At 39.1% G+C, this 20,300-nt stretch overlaps 1 protein-coding gene across 1 annotated transcript in view; it reads left to right on the top strand.

The window, feature by feature from the left end:
* LOC122806380 (zinc finger protein 883-like) overlaps window positions 1-20,300 on the top strand; it is a 181,119-nt gene that overhangs the window by 16,408 nt on the left and 144,411 nt on the right. The window contains exon 2 of the mRNA XM_044076734.1: window positions 5,528-5,654. Coding sequence (XP_043932669.1) covers window positions 5,528-5,654 — 127 coding nt within the window. The remainder of the gene's footprint in view (window positions 1-5,527; window positions 5,655-20,300) is intronic.

Here is a 20,300-nt window from a genome sequence, read left to right as displayed (position 1 = left end):
TTAATTATACATTCCTAAACACTTTAGACAGTTTAGCTTCCACCAGAAGGAAAAGAGTCAAAACTAATTATACTCCTTGACTTTCTGTCTATACCAGATCATTCATGCAAAAAAGAGACAAGGCTTGGACAAATTACCTAAAACATAGCACTCATAATAATTAACAGCATTTCAGAGCACTGCGTAACCTTGTAAAGAAACAGGTTAATTTAGATAAAAAACACAATTCTATGCAAAGCCCACAAGATCAGCAAATATCCAGTCCAAAAACCTTCTGGCACACTATCAAAAAAAATCCAACACCCAGGAAGTCGGTCCTCCCCCAACCCTCCTGTGATAGTACCTCCCCTGACATAACATCTCCGTTTAATTCTTACTTCACTGATAGAATAGATTCCATCACTAAAAAGTTCCCTCCATCACACTCTACTTTCTCTCAGCCTATTACTACCTTTCTCTCCACATTTTCCCTTTAACCAGTTTCCATTTCCTTCATCAAATCCCTCTTGTGCAAGCACACATCAAGTTCCCCCTCTGTGACAGTCTTCCTAATGAATTCCTAAAATGACTACTGACTCGGTTACCTACCCAGTCTCCAAGATCATTAATAGATCTATAAGGGAAGCTTATGTCCCCTCCCTGTGGAAATAATCCTTCATCCTTCCCCTCCACAAAGGTGGCACCACCACAGAAATTCTAACTTTAGGCCAGTTTGCTATTCTTTCGCCAGTATCAAAGCTTTTAGAAAGACTGTATACATAAACAACTTCTTGAATACCTACTTGACAGTAATCTTCTTTCTCCTACCCAACATGTATTCATACCAGCAAATAGCAGTATCACTGCTTTGCTATACTTTACTGACACTTGTCAACAAAACTCTTGACTCTGGAAACTTTGCCTCTTCTCTGTTCTTAGATCTACCCAAAATCTTTGATAATGTCTCCCACCCCAAAATCATACCAGCTATCTCTTCTGGGCTTAACTAAAACATCCTTGCAGTGGTCCACTAGCTGTCTCTCTAACAGATATCAGTCTGTCAAATGGAACTCTAACTTCTGTCAGTACTTACCCATCAGCACTGGGTTACCTCAAGGCTCAGTACTAGGTCCACTCCTCTTCAACATTTTTATTAACCATCTTAATACTGCCACCAAATTTCAATATGCCGACATCTCTAAATTAATCTGCTCCACCAGGGATCTTTATCATCTATGGAGCTTAACTCAAGAATCATTCAGTTACATTGAATCTTGGCTCACCAACTACCATCTGCTACTTAACCCCCCCAAAAACTAAATTTTTATTATTTTTACCAAAACAGTTTTCTCCAGATACTTCTAACTTTGCTAATCAATGTGGTTTCACACACAAAACTGTTAGATATAGCTATTGACAGCAATCTTAAGTTTGACCTGCATACCAGCAACAACATAAAAAACTAATCAGAAATTGGGCTTGATATATAGGGTAATGAAATTCATCTCCAACTCCGCAAGAGTAACCCTTGCCACCACCTATTGCTTACCCTCCCTTCTCTATGCTTTACCTATCCTAACCAATCTTCAGTCTTCCCTCAAAGCAAAACTTAGCCAATGTTATAATAAAACAGCTACATTTGACACAGACTGAGCCCACTACTCTCACCATTGCTCTGCTGTCAAGTCCCTAAATTGGCTCAAACTACCCCACCTTCTCACATTTAATCTGCTAACACTAACACACAAAATACTGTACAACTCACTACTTCAACACTATATTTCATCTCATGATCTGTTCTCGTTTCACAAATATCTACTACCTATTTACAAACCTCAAAGATCTAACAGTGTTAGTCCTTACTTTGTTTTCTTTATATGCCTATGTTTATAATAATATTTACTTGTTCTGCTTTTTGTATATGTACCTCTGTTCTTTGGAGCTTTTCTCCCTGGGCCTCTACTGAAAATGGACATGTATCCAGCTAGACTAGCCCGGTCAACAAATGTAAAATAAATAAAATAAAATAAAAAAGAATGAGCGTGCCACTGTTGAGCTGTTAGCAGCTGAAACACTCGATACAAACAGCAGTTAATTAGAACTGGGAAGCTCCTACTTAGATCGCTGTTTGTATCAAGAGTACTTTAGCTGTTTTTAACAGCTCAACAGTTCCTGTAAGAGCTAGCAAGCTTCAACTTAAACTGCTGTTTATATCAAGAGTGCTTCAGCGGTTCTTACCAGCCCAACAGTTCTTGTAAGAGCTAGTAAATTTCCACTCTAACTGCTGTTTGTGTCAAGAGTGTTTCAGCTGCTGTTAACAGCTCAACAGTTTTTGCAAGCTTCAATTTAAACTGCTGTTTGTAACAGCTCAACAGTTCTTGTAAGAGGTACCAAGCTTCCACCTAACCTGCAGTTTGTACTAAGAGTGTTTCAGTTATTTAAATATTTGAGAGCTAGAGGTGACACGTTCATTCTTTTTTCTTACACATTTTATATTTGTTTGAATGGCCTTTAGTGGTGTGATTTGTTCTTTGTGCTTAATCCTTACTTTCACTGTGTTGCCAAATCATGGTATAGCATTCCAGAATCAAGCAGACTTATACCCCACTACTATTCCTTCAGGTCTAGGCTGAAAGAACATCTAACCAATAATTGGATCTGTCCATGCTCCCCGCCATCTTAGTAGTCTTTTCCATTCCCTTCTCCCCAGTCTTAATAGACTTTTTCTTGATCTGTCCTCCTCCTGTTCCGCATTACCTACTTTCTAGCCTAACCTTTCTGTAATTCCTTAACCTTAATGTTCCTTCTCTCTGTTCTTACACTAACCTTTATCTGTTCCAGAAATTAGGACTGAAATTTATACCCAAGTCTCTTGCCAGAAAATGTATATAGTTTTTACAACTTATTACTTATTTTATAATATATTTTTCATGCATTATTATGTAACATGTATATTAGGAACTCTCTTCTATCTTCTATATAATGTATGTTCAACTTTACCGCTTGCTTTATATTTGCCTATTTTTTTCTTTTATTGTATCCACAAGTTGTACTCCTGTGTGATTGTCTTAGCCTTTGTAACCAATGCTGATCTATAATTCTGCTTAAATTGTACTGTGGAGTTTTTCTCCCTGGGCCTCCCATGAAAATGGCCTCATATCCAGTTGGACTTTCCCATTAACAAATGTCAGATAAATAAAAAAAATAAATACATGCTTCTAAGTTTTACTAACATTTGTTTTATACCCGATCTCCTTATATGTACATCACAGCAGTCATCTGAAATCAAATTTTTACCATGAATTATGCCATACAATTCATTCATTCTTCACTTTATCATATCTACTACCTCAGTAATTGGTTCTTTTTTATTAGATATCTATTTTCAAGTTGTCTTTCTTAGTCACTGTTATCAACTTTACTACTACTTCTTCATTTTCCTTTTCTTTCAGCTGTTCGCGTTAGAGGTCGCCACAGCGGATCATCTGTTTCCATTTCTTCCTGTCCTCTGCATCTTGCTCTGTCACACCAACCACCTGCATGTCTTCTCTCACCACATCCATAAACCTCATTTTAGGCCTTCCTCTTTTCCTCTTACCTGGCAGCTCCATCCTAAGTATCCTTTTCCCAATATACCCAGCATCCCTCCTCACCACATGTCCAAACCAATGCAATGTTGCCTCTCTGGCTTTGTCTCTAAACCGTCCAACCTGGGCTGACCCTCTAATATACTTATTCCTAATCTTGCCTACCCTCGTCACACCCAGTGCAAATCTTAATATCTTTAACTCTGCCACACCCAGCTCTGACTCCTGCCTTTTTGTCAGTGCCACCATCTCAAACCCATATAACATAGCTGGTCTCACTACCCTCTTGTAGACCTTCCCTTTCACTCTTACTGGTACTCGTCTTTCACAAATTACTCCTGACTCTCTTCTCCACCCACTCCACCCTGCATGTACTCTCTTCTTCACCTCTCTCCCACACTCACCATTACTCTGAAATGCTGATCCCAAGTACTTAAACTCATCTACCTTCACCAACTCTACTCCCTGCATCCTCAACATTCCTCTATCCTCCCTCTCATTCACACACACATATTCTGTCTTAGTCCTGCTGACCATCATTCCTCTCTTGTCTAGAGCATATCTCCACCTCTCCAGGGTCTCCTCCACCTGTTCCCTACTCTCACTACGGATCACAATGTCATCTGTAAACATCATAGTCCATGGGGACCCCTGTCTGATCTCGTCTCTCAACCTATCTATCACCACTGCAAATAAGAAAGGGCTCAGTGCTGGTCCTTGATGTAATCCCAACTTCACCTTAAACACATCCATGACTCCCACCACATACCTCACCTTTGTCACACCACCCTCGTACATATCCTGCACCACTCTTACATACTTAACTGCCACTCCCGACTTCCTCATACAAGACTACAAATCTTCTCCAGGCACCCTGTCATATGCTTTCTCTAAGCCCACAAAGACACAATGCAACTCCTGACCTTCTCTTTACTTCGCCATCAACACCCTCAGAGCAAACATCATATCTGTAGTGCTCTTTCCTGGCATGAAACCATACTGCTGATCACTAATCATCACCTCCTTTTTTAACCTAATTTCCACTACTCTTTCCCATAACTTCATGCTGTGACTAATCAGTTTTATCCCTCTGTAGTTACTACAGCTTTGCACATGACCCTTATTCTTAAAAATCAAGTTTACTACTGTATTTTTGTTTTTCTTACCTCTTATTAGTTGCAACCTAAAAGCATTGGTGATTTAGTGACTCACTGCCTTTCTAAGGAATGTATCCAATAGTCCTTACAACTCTAATGTATGTATAGTAAGCCTCTGGCAAAAGATAAGCTCCAATGCCCCTTATAGCCTTGTATGACAGCCCAAGCTCATTGGGTCTGCCAGAAGGTACATTATTTGTAAGCTTATTGCAAAAGTATAATTGTCTCATTCAAGCAGCCCCTGGTGAAGACCCCCTATGTGTATTGTGTACATTTCTTGAGTCCATAAAGGGAGAGGGACATCAGGCTGCAGAGTGAGTCTGGATGAAAGCCATCAAAAAAGTATACTGTACGAAGGGGGCAAGACTATGATCAAAAATGAGAAAAGCTGGAGCTCTTCTTACTAGAGATTGGAAGAAGCAGAATTTATGGCATAAGATATGGGAGCTGAGGGTCACACTGGAGAATGGTAAAGGGGCTGCTGTGAGCAGAGCGTGCAGGCTGATGGTGATAGGTTTTGTGTTGATCTACATGCTGAGATAGTTTTGGACCAGTGAAATGCACCACTGGAATGGATGGTGGAGAAGAAATCTTCAGAGGAAATCAAATGGGTGTGGACAAGTGAGGAAAGTGGGTTTGATGAAAAGGAGACAGAATAAGTGAAGTGTTGCTTTCTGCTATTAAAACTAACATAATATATATTTCTTCATTTCAAACAGCCTTAATTCTGCTGCATTTCTGAAAGTTTCCATGTTTTGAATATGCCATGTCCTTATTAAATCCTAACCTCACTTATATTTGTAGGTACCAGACAGATTTGAAGATGTTGCTGTGACATTTTCTGATGAGGAGTGGACAATGCTTAGTCAGCAGGAAAAGGAACTGCACAAGGAGGTGATGAAGCAGAACTTCGAAAATATGATTTCACTGGGTAAGATGAATGAAGAGAACAGATCTGTTTTGTAAAGTCATCTTTGTGGCTGCTTTATGAAAGTGTGTTATGCATACCAGTAATGCATGAACAAGTAAGTCTGAAAAATGGGATAAACTGTAGCTCTTCTGAAAGGTGCAGTGCATACAGTGTTGTTAAAGAAGGAGGAGACTTCTCATTGTATATTTAGAAAAAAAGGTACAGATAATATGTTGTGGTTGGTTTATGGAGTTAGTAAAATGAAAGAACAGTAGAGATTTGTTTCTTTCTAATGGAATCTGATTTATTCAGATTGCAGAGTTAGTGTTCCTGACATTACATGCATAGCTGGTGGTCTTCCTTCACATTTGATGTACTTCAGAATCTCACCACTTTGTGTGCTGAACAGAATACCATAGTGAGCATCATGGATTTCTTCCTCAGTCACTCCAGACCTTCACTAGAGAACTTCAGCTTCTTCCTGTGGTGATATTTCTTTCTGACATACTTAAGCTCCATTTCTTTTTGATGTAATTATGCTGTCATTGTATAAAGAGGGCTTTATGATTCCAAAATATGTAGTTTGTACTTTATCTTCATCATTGGAGCTATATTTATTACATTTTTAAAATAACTTGGTCTTGTATATATTGTACGCTGAGCAGCTGCACAGTTACCTCCTCATTCTGAATCACACGACAGCACCTTTTATTGAGGTCATAAGGGGGCAAACAGCATGTAGTTTAATACATCAAACTTTTAAATTGAAGGGAGACTTACTAAGCCATAAACCAGCTCTTAGATTTTATAACATCCTATGATATTAAATCTCTTTATTTATTCCAAGCAAAGCCCAAATTTACCCAAAGACTTGGTTGAGCAGCCAAGGCTGGCAGTGGCCAATGCTATGTGGAGCAGCAGCTCCTCCTGTGTGTCAGACCTGGTATTGCAGGCAAGGAGCCATGTTTGACATACATGTGAAGCTGCAGAACCATGAGGCTTTTCAGTGCAGAAGCTCCAGCTGTAGAGGGGTATGGCCGTCATACATGCATTCTCCTGATCCAAGAAGAGGAATGGAATTTTGTAGCCACTAGTTCATCAAGGAGTCAACTTGTTTTTTGAAAACAGAACATTGCCAGCCATTCCCAGAGGAGATTGGAGGATGGCTCACACTACACTGAACTGTTCTTGTGCATGGTACCAGTACAACTGTGCCTTTATATGGAACTTGGTACTGGAGGGGCTGACAGTGATAACTCCCAAATACCCAAGTCACAGTCATATGGTACTATGGCAAGATTTAAATCCTGGAGGGATATCACCTACACTACAGGGTTAAAATATGGTTTTATTCACAGGTGAACCTGAAGCTGTATAGTATGTGCACTCAGCATCCCAACTGGGGGAATCCCCGTGGCTCAATGGCACAATACAACATCGTAGGAGTGCCCAAAGCCATCACATACCACATGTTGTCCTTGGCATGTGGGCAACACTGAGGATCAGCCATTAAATGTGCTAGGTTATCATTGAAGTATTTTCTGCAGCTACTCATTCCATAATGGAGATGACTGCTGCGTTGCATGTCACTTGCCTGGATATCTCCCAGCAGCACTGCCAGCTGCGCTATGAGGATAAAGAGTCCAGGACAATGTAATGATTGATCTTAGGAGGGCTGTCAACCACCAGGTAGAGGATTTGCAGTGCCAATATCACTGCCATGACTGGTAGTGTTGTTGAATTCAAGGTAGGATACATGCCTGGATGGCTTTGTGTGTGTGTGTGTGTGTGTGTGTGTGTGTGTGTGTGTGTGTGTGTGTGTGTGTGTGTGTGTGTCTATGAATGTGTAGACAGCACTTGTCATCGTACCCCTAGCCACCTCTGAACATCATGGCTGTTATTCACTCCACTATCCTTGTGGTATCTGTGGGATTTTTTGAAGTAGACTGTGAACTGACCATGCACCGACCAGTATAACCTGAAGTTAATACTGCATGTATTATGCTTGTTCTGCTTAACACTGCACTGTCTTTATGTGATCATGAGTGCCCACAGTTTTGGACTAGGTATTGCCCCATTGCTTGCACTTCCATGTACTGTTCAGTTTGCTGTCTGCGAACAGAGGTATGTGCAGCTTTTGCTTGTTTCTTTTGTACATTGTGTTGGTTTATCTTCTGCACTGCTTTTCTCTGTGAGTGGTACTACTGTAAAGTTGTCTTGGGGTTGCCCTGCTTGTTTCAACAATAGCATGTTGTATAGTTTGCAGTATGCTAAGAACATTCTGTAAGTTGTGTAGGGTCATACTGGAGTGTCCAGACATATCAAGGCAGTGGTGTCAGGCTTTGAACAGTCCAAACTCATACTCAGGTGACATTTTTGACTTGTGTGTGCTATGTATTGTAATGGAATTTCTGCACAGTGTGAGTGCCCTTCATGGGGTGCTGTTAGCCAGGGCTGTAATGGATATCCGGATATCCAGTATCATGTGTATGATAGCATCTACATATGAGTAGGTTAATGCATTTGAACACAGGTTGTATAATAACCATTTTTGTTAACATCAGGCACAATGCATGTCCTTATCAACCAGATGGACGTGTGGAATGTCAGTATGCAGGAAGTGATAGTATAGATCTCTTGTGTGCCATGTATGTAAAATCATGCAAACTGCCAGAGTGTTGAGTGGGCATATTGGTTATGATCCAGTGTACATCTTACACTTCCTGGCTGCTCATGGAATGGTAGCTCTTATGCTCACAAACCTTTGTACCTGTTAACTAAGTGGCTCTCTCTTGTTACATGTAGGGGATCTAGGACAATCTACCGAATGCCCACAACACCAAAACTAAAACATCCAAACACACTTTAGTGAAAGTGGTTTTCACCGAAAAAGCACCTTCGCTAAAGTGTGCAAAAAACCCCAAAAAAAACAAAAAACAAAATTAAAATAAAAAAAGCACATAACTCATGTTTACGTGGGGGGGGGGGAAGCCCTCCTGCAACCCCCCCCCCATGTGTGGGGCAGCGCTCCCACACCCCTTCTTTTATATTCTCACTCTGAGATCACACTACAGTGGAAAAAGGGAATATTCCCTCATCCCCACTGTGCTATGATCTCAGCAACATCCATTTCCCCACGTTTTTCTCTTTTTTTTAGCACAATGTCACAGAAGTGCTTTTTCGGTGAAAAGAACTTTCCCGAATGTGTGCTCGGCCGTTTCACTTTTGGTGTAATAGTCATTTGGTAGACAGTTCGGATCCCCATGTAGGATGTCATAGAAAGCATACATGGTGGGCGATTTTTTCCTTGATGTGCTAGGAGACCATATATGCTCATCCACATGTAGAAGCATTATGTTAGGGTTACCATGCATTACTAAGGTGCAGCATGCTAACCATGATTCTAAACCTACCCCAGTCCCCAACCTTAACCCTAAACCTTACCTTAACAAAACCCCTCTCGTAGCACTACCAGTATTCAGACAGATTAAAGGGTTGTCTTATGGGGGTTCGGTGTAAGGATCAGAAAAGGAAGTTGTCCTTGTTCAGTCTTTTGCATGTTCAGTGTTTAGAGTTTTCGATGATATGTATGTTCAACATTACTCATGTCACTCTTCAAGTCTACATAATGTAATCTCATATCGATTTATATATATATATATATATATATATATATATATATATATATATATATATATACACATACACACACACACACTTACACACATGCACGCACTCATACACACATATATGTCTCTATCTGTGTGTGTGCGTGTGTTTGTCTGTATGTATATGGATGTATGGAAAACAACCAGCACTGTAAGAAGGAGATAAAAGGATCAAGTCTCCAAAAATTATCAAAATACTACTAAAAAATAACAATCCTCCAAGCCAAAGTAATAAGTTATTGATGATGCATTATAGGTTGTATGATGCAAACAATTTAAATAATACTGTCTGTTTTACTTATTCTGCAAGGGTGTAATATCACTGACCAGGATGACTTTACATATTAGTCTACTGAAATAAAGTCAGTTGCATCATTATTGTGCAAATAGAACATTGCATATTAAGCAGAACACGAACTGAATGTGTAATATGATCCGTATTATAGAACTGCTTACAACACTATAGCTGTATACTACTAAACTTAACAGGTGAGTACAATGTTTGTTTCCTGATTAATTAGAGAATTTGCAGAAATAAATACAATGGTCTTGATGTGATCGTTTCAAAATACAGTAAAACGGTTCAGGTTAAACTATGGCCATTAAGGTTCCCCATATCAAGTAAATCAGACATATCCAATTTGAAATGAAACCTAATCATAGGCTCATAGGAAGTTCTTAGGCTATCCTAACAGAGATCATGTCAACTCTAGCCATGTCATCCCAATACAATGCCATAGAGATGTAAGTTAATACCCAAGATTGTACTTAGTAATGATTGCCAATGTCCAGGAGGTTTGTGGGCGCTATTCCCAGTAAGAATTTACAGTGCCCCATACACTTGTCCAGGTTCCTTTTGAACAGTGTCATAGAGGTGCTCTGTTTGACATGAATCGGTAGCCTATTCCAAAGACATAGCAGTCGCTAGGAGCTAAATCTGTCCCTCCAGCATGTCCTATTTAAGCCACAGACAATATTTAGGTCCCTGAAATGGGTGGCCCTAGTCCTGTTTGATTTACGGATATACAGCAAGTTCTTTAGGTTTGGCTGTGAGATTGCTCTTTAAGCCAGACATAAGTTTCTCCAAAGAAGTCTGTATGATATAGAGTAAAGTGACAGGGACTTTAGTCAGTCTCTATATGACACACGCTGGAGGCCCTTGATCTTCTTTGTTAGAAACCTCAGAGTTCTCTCCAATTGCTGCAGGTGCTTTGTACGATACATGCAGAATTGGGCTCTATACTCAGTTATGGGCTGGATTAGTGTCGAGTATACAGGGGTTATAACCTCTTTTACTGTCAAAGTGATGCCTTTACTAATCAAGTGTGCTATGTAGAAAGCCTTCCTTACTACAGTAGACACATGGTGGTCGAAGTTAATGTTCGCAGTCAGCTTGTGAACCTAAGTCCCTTACCACTTTGGGTACTTAGGGTATTGTTGATTTGATAGTCTGAAGGGGCATTGTGTGTGCTGAAGGGAATGATGATGCATTTTGTTGCATTCAGTTTGAGACTGAGACTAAGACACCAGACAATGGTCTGTGTAAGACCCTTCTGGAGTATACTGACATAATTTGAGGATTGAATAATTGCACCCAGTTTGCAGTTGTCTGCAAACTTGGTCAGCCACAACCCCTTGGTTTTAACCTGAATTTCTGAGAAGTATCTACCCAACAGTAGGGGGCCAGCACTGACTCCTGTGGCACCCGACTGGTAACTGGTCTGCTGGTTGATGTGGAGTCACCCACTTTGATAGTGTGTCCACTTTGGGAACCAGCTAGCAGCCCATCTTACTATTAACTAAAGCAAAAACCGAATGCCCTATTAGCATTAAATAAAAAAAAAAGTTTCATGAAATCAAACATTAAATGCCTATTTTACAGTGAATGCTTAATTATTAATAAGCTCCTGTATAGAAAAATGTTTCATGACCACTTAAAAGCTGTGGTTTGCTAACATCAAAATCACTTTCATTTCACTTCAGAGATTAACGCATTAACCTCAGCAAAACACTGCAAATTTATGTTAACAGAAGTGTTGCAGAAAGTAAACTGAAATATTTAAAACAAATATGATGACATCTCAGCACATACAGTGAAGAAGTAACGTGAATGTGTAAATCTAAGTTAATAAGCAGTCTGGAAATGTGGGTGGTTCATTAATTATATTGTCTGTTTTATTCTTAAAGGAAAAAAATCCACCATGAAATGCCAAACGATATATATTTTTCAATATATCCTGACATTTTGTGCCACAATAAATGCATCCAACTCCATCTAAGTGCTTTGTGTTTTATTTTAATTATTGTTCTGCAAAATGGTCTTTATACAGTCTCTCATACTGATTCGAGATTTTTGTACATTTTAGCTTTTCCCAAGATGAATTTTCTGTCCTGGACCTAAGGAAGTATTTTTTATGTACTCTGACAGTACTGTGGGTGTTTTTTTTTTTTTTTTTTTAAAAGGTGGGCCTTTTTTTCAGTAAAAGACTACAGTTTGTGCTAAATGAACACTATTTCAAAAGGTTATTCCTCTTCAAAAAACAGTTTAGCTAAATACCAGGGTTTTTTTAGTGTCACATTTATTGTCCATCATTAACTGATAGACCTTCTCAATTCTTTTGATGGGGTGTCAAACATGGCAGTTCAGTACAGCAGCATTCATTTGCAGTTGATAGTTGTCACTTCTAAAGGATAAGGTTTGCATTCTGTATTTAAATGTATTTTGTAATTGTTCTTAAATTATCTGTTTTTACATAGATAAAAGCATAATTTCAGTAGCCAAAAATGAGAGTACTTTATCATCTATTTGGGGTTGTAGTACAGCTAAGTTATCCTTGTTCTTTACATAAAAAGCAATCCTGAGACTAACTTGTTAGAAATGGTGTCACGCTGTGTGTTTGACATCCAGGAAGACACAGTCTGCAGATGTTGAAGTGGGTGTCAACCAACACTAAGAAGAAAGTGGAATGGAACATCAAGCATTAGTTACACAGACTGCAACACCATCCTTTTTGAGTAGTGAGACATATGAACAGGCAAAAAAAAGATGGAATTTCATGATCTTGGCAGGAGAAAGGGGCAGTGAAGAACCTAAGAAGTTCTTAAAGATTTATGAATATCACATGACCCCTAACTAACATTATGGGGAGAAAGAGTAACTCTGATATTTAGGTACGTATGTTGCATGGTGGAGTCTTCCTTTAAAATGATCTAGTGTAGTGACATCACGACAAAAAGTGCAATTTAGCCTACATATCAAGAAATGCCTTTCAGTGGTATAACAGCTACTAATAGGAACTTAAAACAAATTTAATCACAAGTACTATTGGTTTCCAGTAGGCTGCTATGATGATTCATAGTTTTAAACTTTCCTAAAATTAAATTTGTATAAACTGGAATAACAACCACAGGAAAGATAACAATTTTGCCATTACATTTTGTTTGCTCAATCAATAGCTATAATTCTCTGTTGGAATTTAATTTTTACAACCATAGCATTTGCTACCTCCAAGAGAACATGCAGGTAAGTACATACCACAAAGCGTAGTTAGTTGAAGTATAAGATGTTTAAATTAGTGATGAAGAACTTGGAGTACATTAGAACATTTGAAGAACTCGGAATGCATTCTTAGGTTGACTTAACATCAACAAGTTTGCAAAGTACAGAAACAACTCCATGCAAATTTTCCAGCTGTTCTGTCTGTCCCACAGGAAATGTTAACTGTAATCTCTCTATCTTTATGAGAAGCAAGTAAAAGCTTCTACCTCTTTTCCTTAATTTCTTGTGGTAAATCGGGTAGAAAGTACACTTTATAGGTGTTCCATGCAAAGTATTCATATTTACTGCACTGCATTGAAGCTCGTAACAGTGTTGTGGAAGTTAAGAAGCCTTATCTAAATTTTCCTTCTTTCCTTGAATTAGTTTTAAGGAGGGAAATACTCTCTCTAATTATAAAAAAATGTTAGAAATCTTTAGTTTTCACCATTACTGCTAAATGAAATAAGATATTCCTGTTTTTTTTTTTTCAATCTAGCCATATCATATTTTTCATGTAGCTTGCTAAGGATAATATGATAATATTGTTTTTCTTGCCATTTGTATGTCACATTTTTTCCTTAGCTGTTAAAATACTGTTTTGATGCTGCCCTGTTTTTGCTTTATCGGTATAATCTTGTCCTCTTTGTCAGAAAGTCAAGACTTTGATTGTTCAAGTATTTTTAAAATTAAAGTTAGTTTTATTAATAGTCACTTGCAAAAAAGTTCATCATCAAACTGTTATAATAAAGAGAGGGCTTTATAAACTCACCCCATTAACAAAATGTTAAATTCAGACCCTGATCTTGAGATCTGCAGTTTAAACGTTTTGGTCTGAGATCCTCCTGAGAAGTCAGAGGAAAGGATAGTTTCATCTTATTTTTACATGCTAAATGAAGTCATTGTAATACCCAGAATGACTTCCGACTAAGTAAATGCTTGCTGACACGTATTCACTTATGAAATAACACAAGGAGAGTCATTACCAAGTTGTTTATCATCTTCTAGTTAAAACAGAGGAATCAAATAACGAAATATAAAATTTTTGTCAAAAGAGCACTGAACAGTTTTCCAAAGCAAATTTTGAGCAGAGCCAACTTAAGTGTATACTAATCATCAGCAGACACTGCACTTTCAGTTGATAGCGCTGAACATTTTGCAGAGCAACTCTTTAAGAATAATCCCTATGTTCAGCATTAATTTTGCATGTGTTATTTGGTCATTTTTTTTTTGTTTTTAGTTTGAGGTTTATCACATTTAACAGTTTTGCTTTTGTCGGTGATCTAGTGGACTGGAGAATACATGTTCTAGTGCCAGTGTACAAGAACAAAGGGAACATTCTCAACTATGGGTAATACAGAGGTATCAAACTCCTCTCCCACTGCATGAAAGTTTAGGAAAGGGTGACAGATAAACAAATATGCATAGTGGTAGACAGTACGATTGGAGATGAGCAGTTAAGATTCATACCAGGATGTAGCACAGCTGGCCAGATGTTTGCCGTGAGACAGATAGATGAGCAGAATCTAGAGATCTAATTGGTAATTCCTAGATTTGGAGAAAGTATAAGACAAACTCCCAAGAAAGCTGATTTGTGCAGTCTTGTGATGGTCAAAGTCCCAGAAGCATTGGTAGAATCTCTGAAAAGACTCAATGACACAAGTACAAACAATGCTCAAACTCAGAGAGGGGTTTCTAGTAGGCATGGGTGTGCATCATTGTTGAGCTCTGAGCCCACTGCTGTTAATACCGGTGATGGACTATATTAAAAACAGGTCAGAGGGTAGAAATCAACAAGCTGTTGTATGCAGACACTGTGGCATTGCAAACAGACCTTGAACAAGAACCTCAGCAAATGATAGGGGAATGGAATGCAAAATTGAAAGCACATAGAAAGAAACTTAATTAGAAGAAGCTGAAATCTAAGAAGGGAAGGTACTGGAGGAGGTTAACAGCTGCAGATATTTGGGAGGGGTGGCTAAGGAGAATGAAGTCTTAATGAGAAGTTCAGAACTAGAAACTGAGGGTCTATAGCCAGCTGGCACACTGTGTTGGGGTAGTGTGTGTGAGAAGAATGACAAAGAAGCTGTAAAGTAAGGTGTACAAAACCCTGGTGTGACTAGTATTATTATGTGGTACAGAAACATGTACAGAGAAGGCAGAGCAGTTAATGAAGTTACAGGCAATGGAGTTGGTGTCTGAAATGAAGGCAGCACATTGTGACACAGATGAAGAAATTTGGATGTCAGAACAGAAACCCAAGTAGTTTCAATTCCAATGAAGGTGAAATAGAACAGATTATGGGGGTTTGGACATGTGTGCAGAAAAGCAGTAGACAGTCTGATGAAGAAGATTTTGGAGAGACAGGAAGAAGGTAAGGAGGAACAAGAACATGCATGAAAGGGAAGAATGGCTTGTGTAAGGGAATACATGTGACAGCCAGGCATTACTATTAAAGAAAGAAGGAGAGGGGCAATGAATCAAAAATGATGGTGGCAGTTGAAGCGACACCTCAACCCCATGTACAAAGTGGGGAAAGGTGGTTTATGCTGATGATGTTTCAAGTGGCTTTAAATTGAAAACAAATTAACTTTTTTTTTTGCACAGAAAAAAAAAAGAGAACACATAAACAGTTTCTTTATATATGTTAGTTTCTTTCAATTTATTGATTTTTTAAGAGTGTAAATACATTGGAAGCCTAATTAAGCAAAATGTTTGTTGATAAAGAACTAAATTAAGGCTTCATGAAATGTTATCTCATAACAAAATTACAGTCTGTTAGGCTTTATAATAGAGATTGGGAACATACTGTTTTGTATCCCCAACATGGAGATACCATCTCCAAAATCTCACTGTTCCAAGGAACGGTGAATTCCCCAACAAAAATCTTAATCTTCCTAGCAGTAATCATGGCATCGTATATTAGTATTCAGCATTTAGTGTATGTAGCACTAGTGAAGGGACTATAAACCTGGTGTCACCAAGTAAATTGTGTTCCCTATGCTTTTATTGTCTGTCCAGGTTTTTATCTATTCCATGATTTTCTCACTTTTTTCAGCAGTGATAAATTTATTTGTTATTGTTTCACTCCAGTACAGTGTGGTTTCAAGACACATTCATTTCCAAATTTGTTAAAACATCTGTTATAAAATTATACCTTACACTTACTACCCTGTCAGGGAAAAACAGTATTTTATAGATGCTTGCTAGGTATGCAGTCTAGAGGAGCATTGAGCAGCCTAGCCCAAATTTTCCACTTACTCTCAAGCACTGCCTGGTTAAGTGATTTGCTCAGGGTCACACAGTAGGCAGATAGGGCTTAGGGAATCAAACCTGTACTACAGGAACTACAGCTCACAGCCTTAACCTTGTATGCCAACTGCCAGAGTTAAAACATAAGTAGAGACCTTGATGAAATTTGAACTCCTGACCCTGGTTTACTAGACTAGTGCTGTAATCCCTGAGCTACTATCACATAATGGGTTTCCATATATGGAGTTAGTTTCTTTAGTATATTCTTCATATAGCTGTGACAGTAGCCTGCAGTGGGAAAAAATAGTACATGCACAAACATCTATTTATTGTGTGATTAATAGTCATTTAATGTATGGGCGGCCGCAGTGGTGCAGCAGTTAGCATTGCCGCCTCACAGCAAGAGGTTCTCCGGTTCGATCCTCGGCTGGGGTGCCTTCTGTGCGGAGTCTTCATGTCCTCCCTGTGATCGCTTAGGTTTCCTCCAGCTGCTCCGGTTTCCTCCCACATCACAAAGACATGCTGTAGGTGGATTGGACACTCCAAATTGTCCCTAGGTGTGAGTGTGTGTGTGTGCGTGTGTGTGTGCCTTCTTTGGAAGGTTGGGCACCGGGCTGGCAACTCGATACTGTAAAACTCCACTGCCAATCATGAGCAGACAGATGATCTGCTGTGGCGACACCTAACCTGGAAAAGCCGAAAGAAGAAGAAGAAGAATACTCACTGAATGTAATTTTTTTATTTTTGAAAACATTTTAATTTTTTGAGTTATCTGGCAGTTCTAAACTCTGGAGATGGTTTACATTTTTGGATTTATTTCATAAGCAGCAAATTTATATAATTTTGTAGATGTATATGTTGCAGTTCTATTTTTAAATTCTTGATTTGCAAAGGCTATCAAAATATAGGTTCATACCAGGCTGTTGGGCAGCTAGATCATTTGTAGGCTATATTCAAGATCTCATTTCATCAGTACTCTGTAACGCAAAGTTATTGCAACTTAATGTCATTCCTTGTCATTGAGGGTTTGAGGGGCCACACTTGGGGTAAATTTGTAGTTTTGTGTCCATTCATCCAGATTGCTTTTGAAGAGGGTTGGAGAGCTTCTTTGTTTTAAATGTAATGAAGTCTATTCCATAATAGTGTTTCTTTGACAGAGATATTTGTCTTTCTAGAGCAGATCTTGTTTATTTTGCAGTAGAACTTTTAGTCCTTCCTTCATACAGGTGATTAACATGGTATTGGTTTTGCAGATGTTGTATAGGACTGGAGTCTTTAAGATTATGTAAGTGAGACAAAGATCCTCATTCAGAAGTGGTTTAAGGCAGTCTGTATTGCACATTTTAGCTCTAAGCAAACATTGCAGTTTTTTAAGCTGGGTCGTATGTTTAAATATATACAGAAAAGTGCAATATATTCTATTATGGATGTGATAAGGGAGTGCTAATAATATGCGCTGACAGAAGATATACCTCAGGTAACCAGTCTAGTTAGATAAAAGAAATTCCTAATGACAGTAAATCCATTGTAGTCAGGGGATAGTTCATTGTCAATGAAAGTGCCTTGGTCTTTAATAATTGTGTTGGTTTTCAAAGGAGTGTTATCTGTGTGGTAGGTATGTGGGTGCCTATGTTTGCCAAAGAATACAATACTATATTTCTTGCTACTTAGCTGAGGACTGTGGTCCTGCCTCCATTTATTACTACATGTTAGACCTTCCTAGAGAATCTGAGGGTCAGCTGAAGACTTTATGAAAGCTCTGAGTTTGCAGTCATTTGCAAACGTGGTCTGCTACAAGTGCTTGATGTCAGCTTTGATGTCATCGAAGTGGCCCAAGGACCAATCTCTGAGGCACACCATTAGGCACTTTTCAATGAGTATTTGCCCCCTGCAGTAATGGGTTTGGTTCTGCAGTAAACCTGTTTGCCATCCTGAGGTTTATGTGAGAGTTTCCATTTAGTGTGATTAACTTGTTGATAATGCTAGAATGTGGGATGGTGTCAAAAGGGCTTTGCCAGGTTGAGGTAAGCAGTGTGTGCAAATGTGTCTCTATCCTATGCATTGGTGATTTGCCCAGTAAGTTTGGGAGGCAGGATCTACCTTAAATAACCCCAAACTGGTTTAGAATCTTAACTATAGCTACTGTAGTTAAGCTAAATTCAAATCACCCCCAAAGCCTGTAAGCACCATAGTTTATGCTAAGTTATTTACAAAATCTCTATACAACCATATTGATAGCCGTATAGAGTGAGCTGTGCCTGCTTGTGTTAAGAATAAGGCAAACTCAAAAGACAAGCCATCCTGGTGGAATCACAATGTTAATTCGTTATACAACAAAATAAATTTTGGCCAAATGTAGGAGAAACAAAGCCCAACATACTAAAAGCCCCTTGACCAATCTAAACAGGCAGCTAAGAGGGTTAATTTATACTTCAAAGCCTAAATTTGAAGAAAAAAATAGCTTTGTCTGTAACCTCGAGGGAAATACACAACAATGCACAGAACTTATTGTAAATGGCATCACTTGCATTGAACCGAAGGCCATTGCCAGCCTTTTAGCTGACAGGTTCATCTCAAACATCAACCCCACTCTTTCCCTGATAGTCCAGAGGAAATACTGCATACCATAATTTCTCCAACATTTGTAGGGAATAGGTCATCAGTGCACTTTCCAAGGCCAAAAACACTGCATCAATGGGCCGCAATAGCATCCAGCATGAAGCATATCCTATCTGGTCCACTTGAATTGCTTTTCAACTGGACCCTAAAGTCAAGTTTTGTGCTCAAGGAATGGAAGATAGCTGCAGTCATTCCCTTACACAGTCTACCCACTGACCAGGGTAACTACAGGCCCATAAGTCTGACCAGCATCATATGTGAGGCCATGGAAAGAATCATCATGGACATTATAAATAGGTACATAGGTAACCTACAAACACTGGACTCATCACAGTTTGGCTTTGTTAAAGGAAGGTCATGCCATTTAAATCTGGTGGACTTCACTGAGATGGTCAACAAAGCAATGGATAAGGGCAAGACTGTGAACACAGCTTACCTCGACCTGGCCAAGGCTTTTGATAGAATACCCCACTAAAGCATTATAGATAAGCTTGCTAAATTGGGTATAAACCCTTTTGTCATCCACTGAATAGCCAACTGGCTCACTGCTAGGGCCCAGGAGGTCAAAATAGGTGAGTGCCACCTCCACCAAGAGGCCAGTCACTGGTGGAATCCCCCAGGGATTGGTACTGGGCTTGCACCTTTTTGGCAGCTAATTCTCTGAAGTGGAAGCAAATGCTTAAGGTTTATGGCTGCCTAAGTTTGCAGATGATTGCAAGCCAAGGCTTATCACTCCTGTGCAGACACTAGCATTCTCCAAGAAGGCCTGTCTCCAACAGATGGTGCCAAAGCCATGGTCTTAAGCTCAGGGCTAAGAAATGCCTAATTGTTCCCTTTGGGAGTCAACTATCCCTGCTAATTACCATGTTGATAATATACACCTAAGAGTTGGCCCAGTGGTCAGGGATCTGGGTACTCACATATATGGCTTTACCCTCGACCCACACATTTATTTTATTTTACATTTGTTTTCCAGGATGGTCTGATTGGATATATGTCCATTTTCAGCGGAGGCCCGGGGAGAAAAGCTCCAAGTTAGATTACATTACATTAGTAACATTTACAAAATTAACATAGTTTACAGTCTTCAGTAAGGTTGCAAACATTTGTAGAACATGGTAGGCAATTGAGAGTTTCACACAGGGTTTACACAGATAAGAACTTTATCCCATAACGAGCTCTAGATATGCCACAAAGCAAAGTCATATACATTTTAGAGTCAAATGACAGATTTAATTAGGCAAGATATCCAATACCAGGGGGTGGGTGTTAGTCAGGTTTTGAACAAGGACATTGCCAGTGTATTTGAAAGTGTAGTTTGAGGCTTTTTTTGAACTGGGTTAGAGAGGGTTGGAGAGTAAGTTCAGCAGGTAGAGAGTTCCAATTTTTGCCTACAGAGTTGGCAAATAGAGAGTCACCAGCCACATTTATGCTTTTGGTTATTTGAACCAACAGTTTGTCAGCAGAGCGCAGTGACCTCAAGTTGCTTTAGGGATTAATGATCTTGTTTAGTGCTGGTGTCTTATCAGAGTGGTTTAGAACTTTGTGGGCTATTATAAGTCGGTTGTATTGGAGAAGACTAGTCCATTCAAG

This window comes from Protopterus annectens, chromosome 7.part0, assembly GCF_019279795.1.
Source record: "Protopterus annectens isolate FY-2018-M chromosome 7.part0, PAN1.0, whole genome shotgun sequence".
Lineage (NCBI taxonomy): Eukaryota > Metazoa > Chordata > Ceratodontiformes > Protopteridae > Protopterus > Protopterus annectens.
This window is presented reverse-complemented; position numbering and strand designations above follow the sequence as displayed.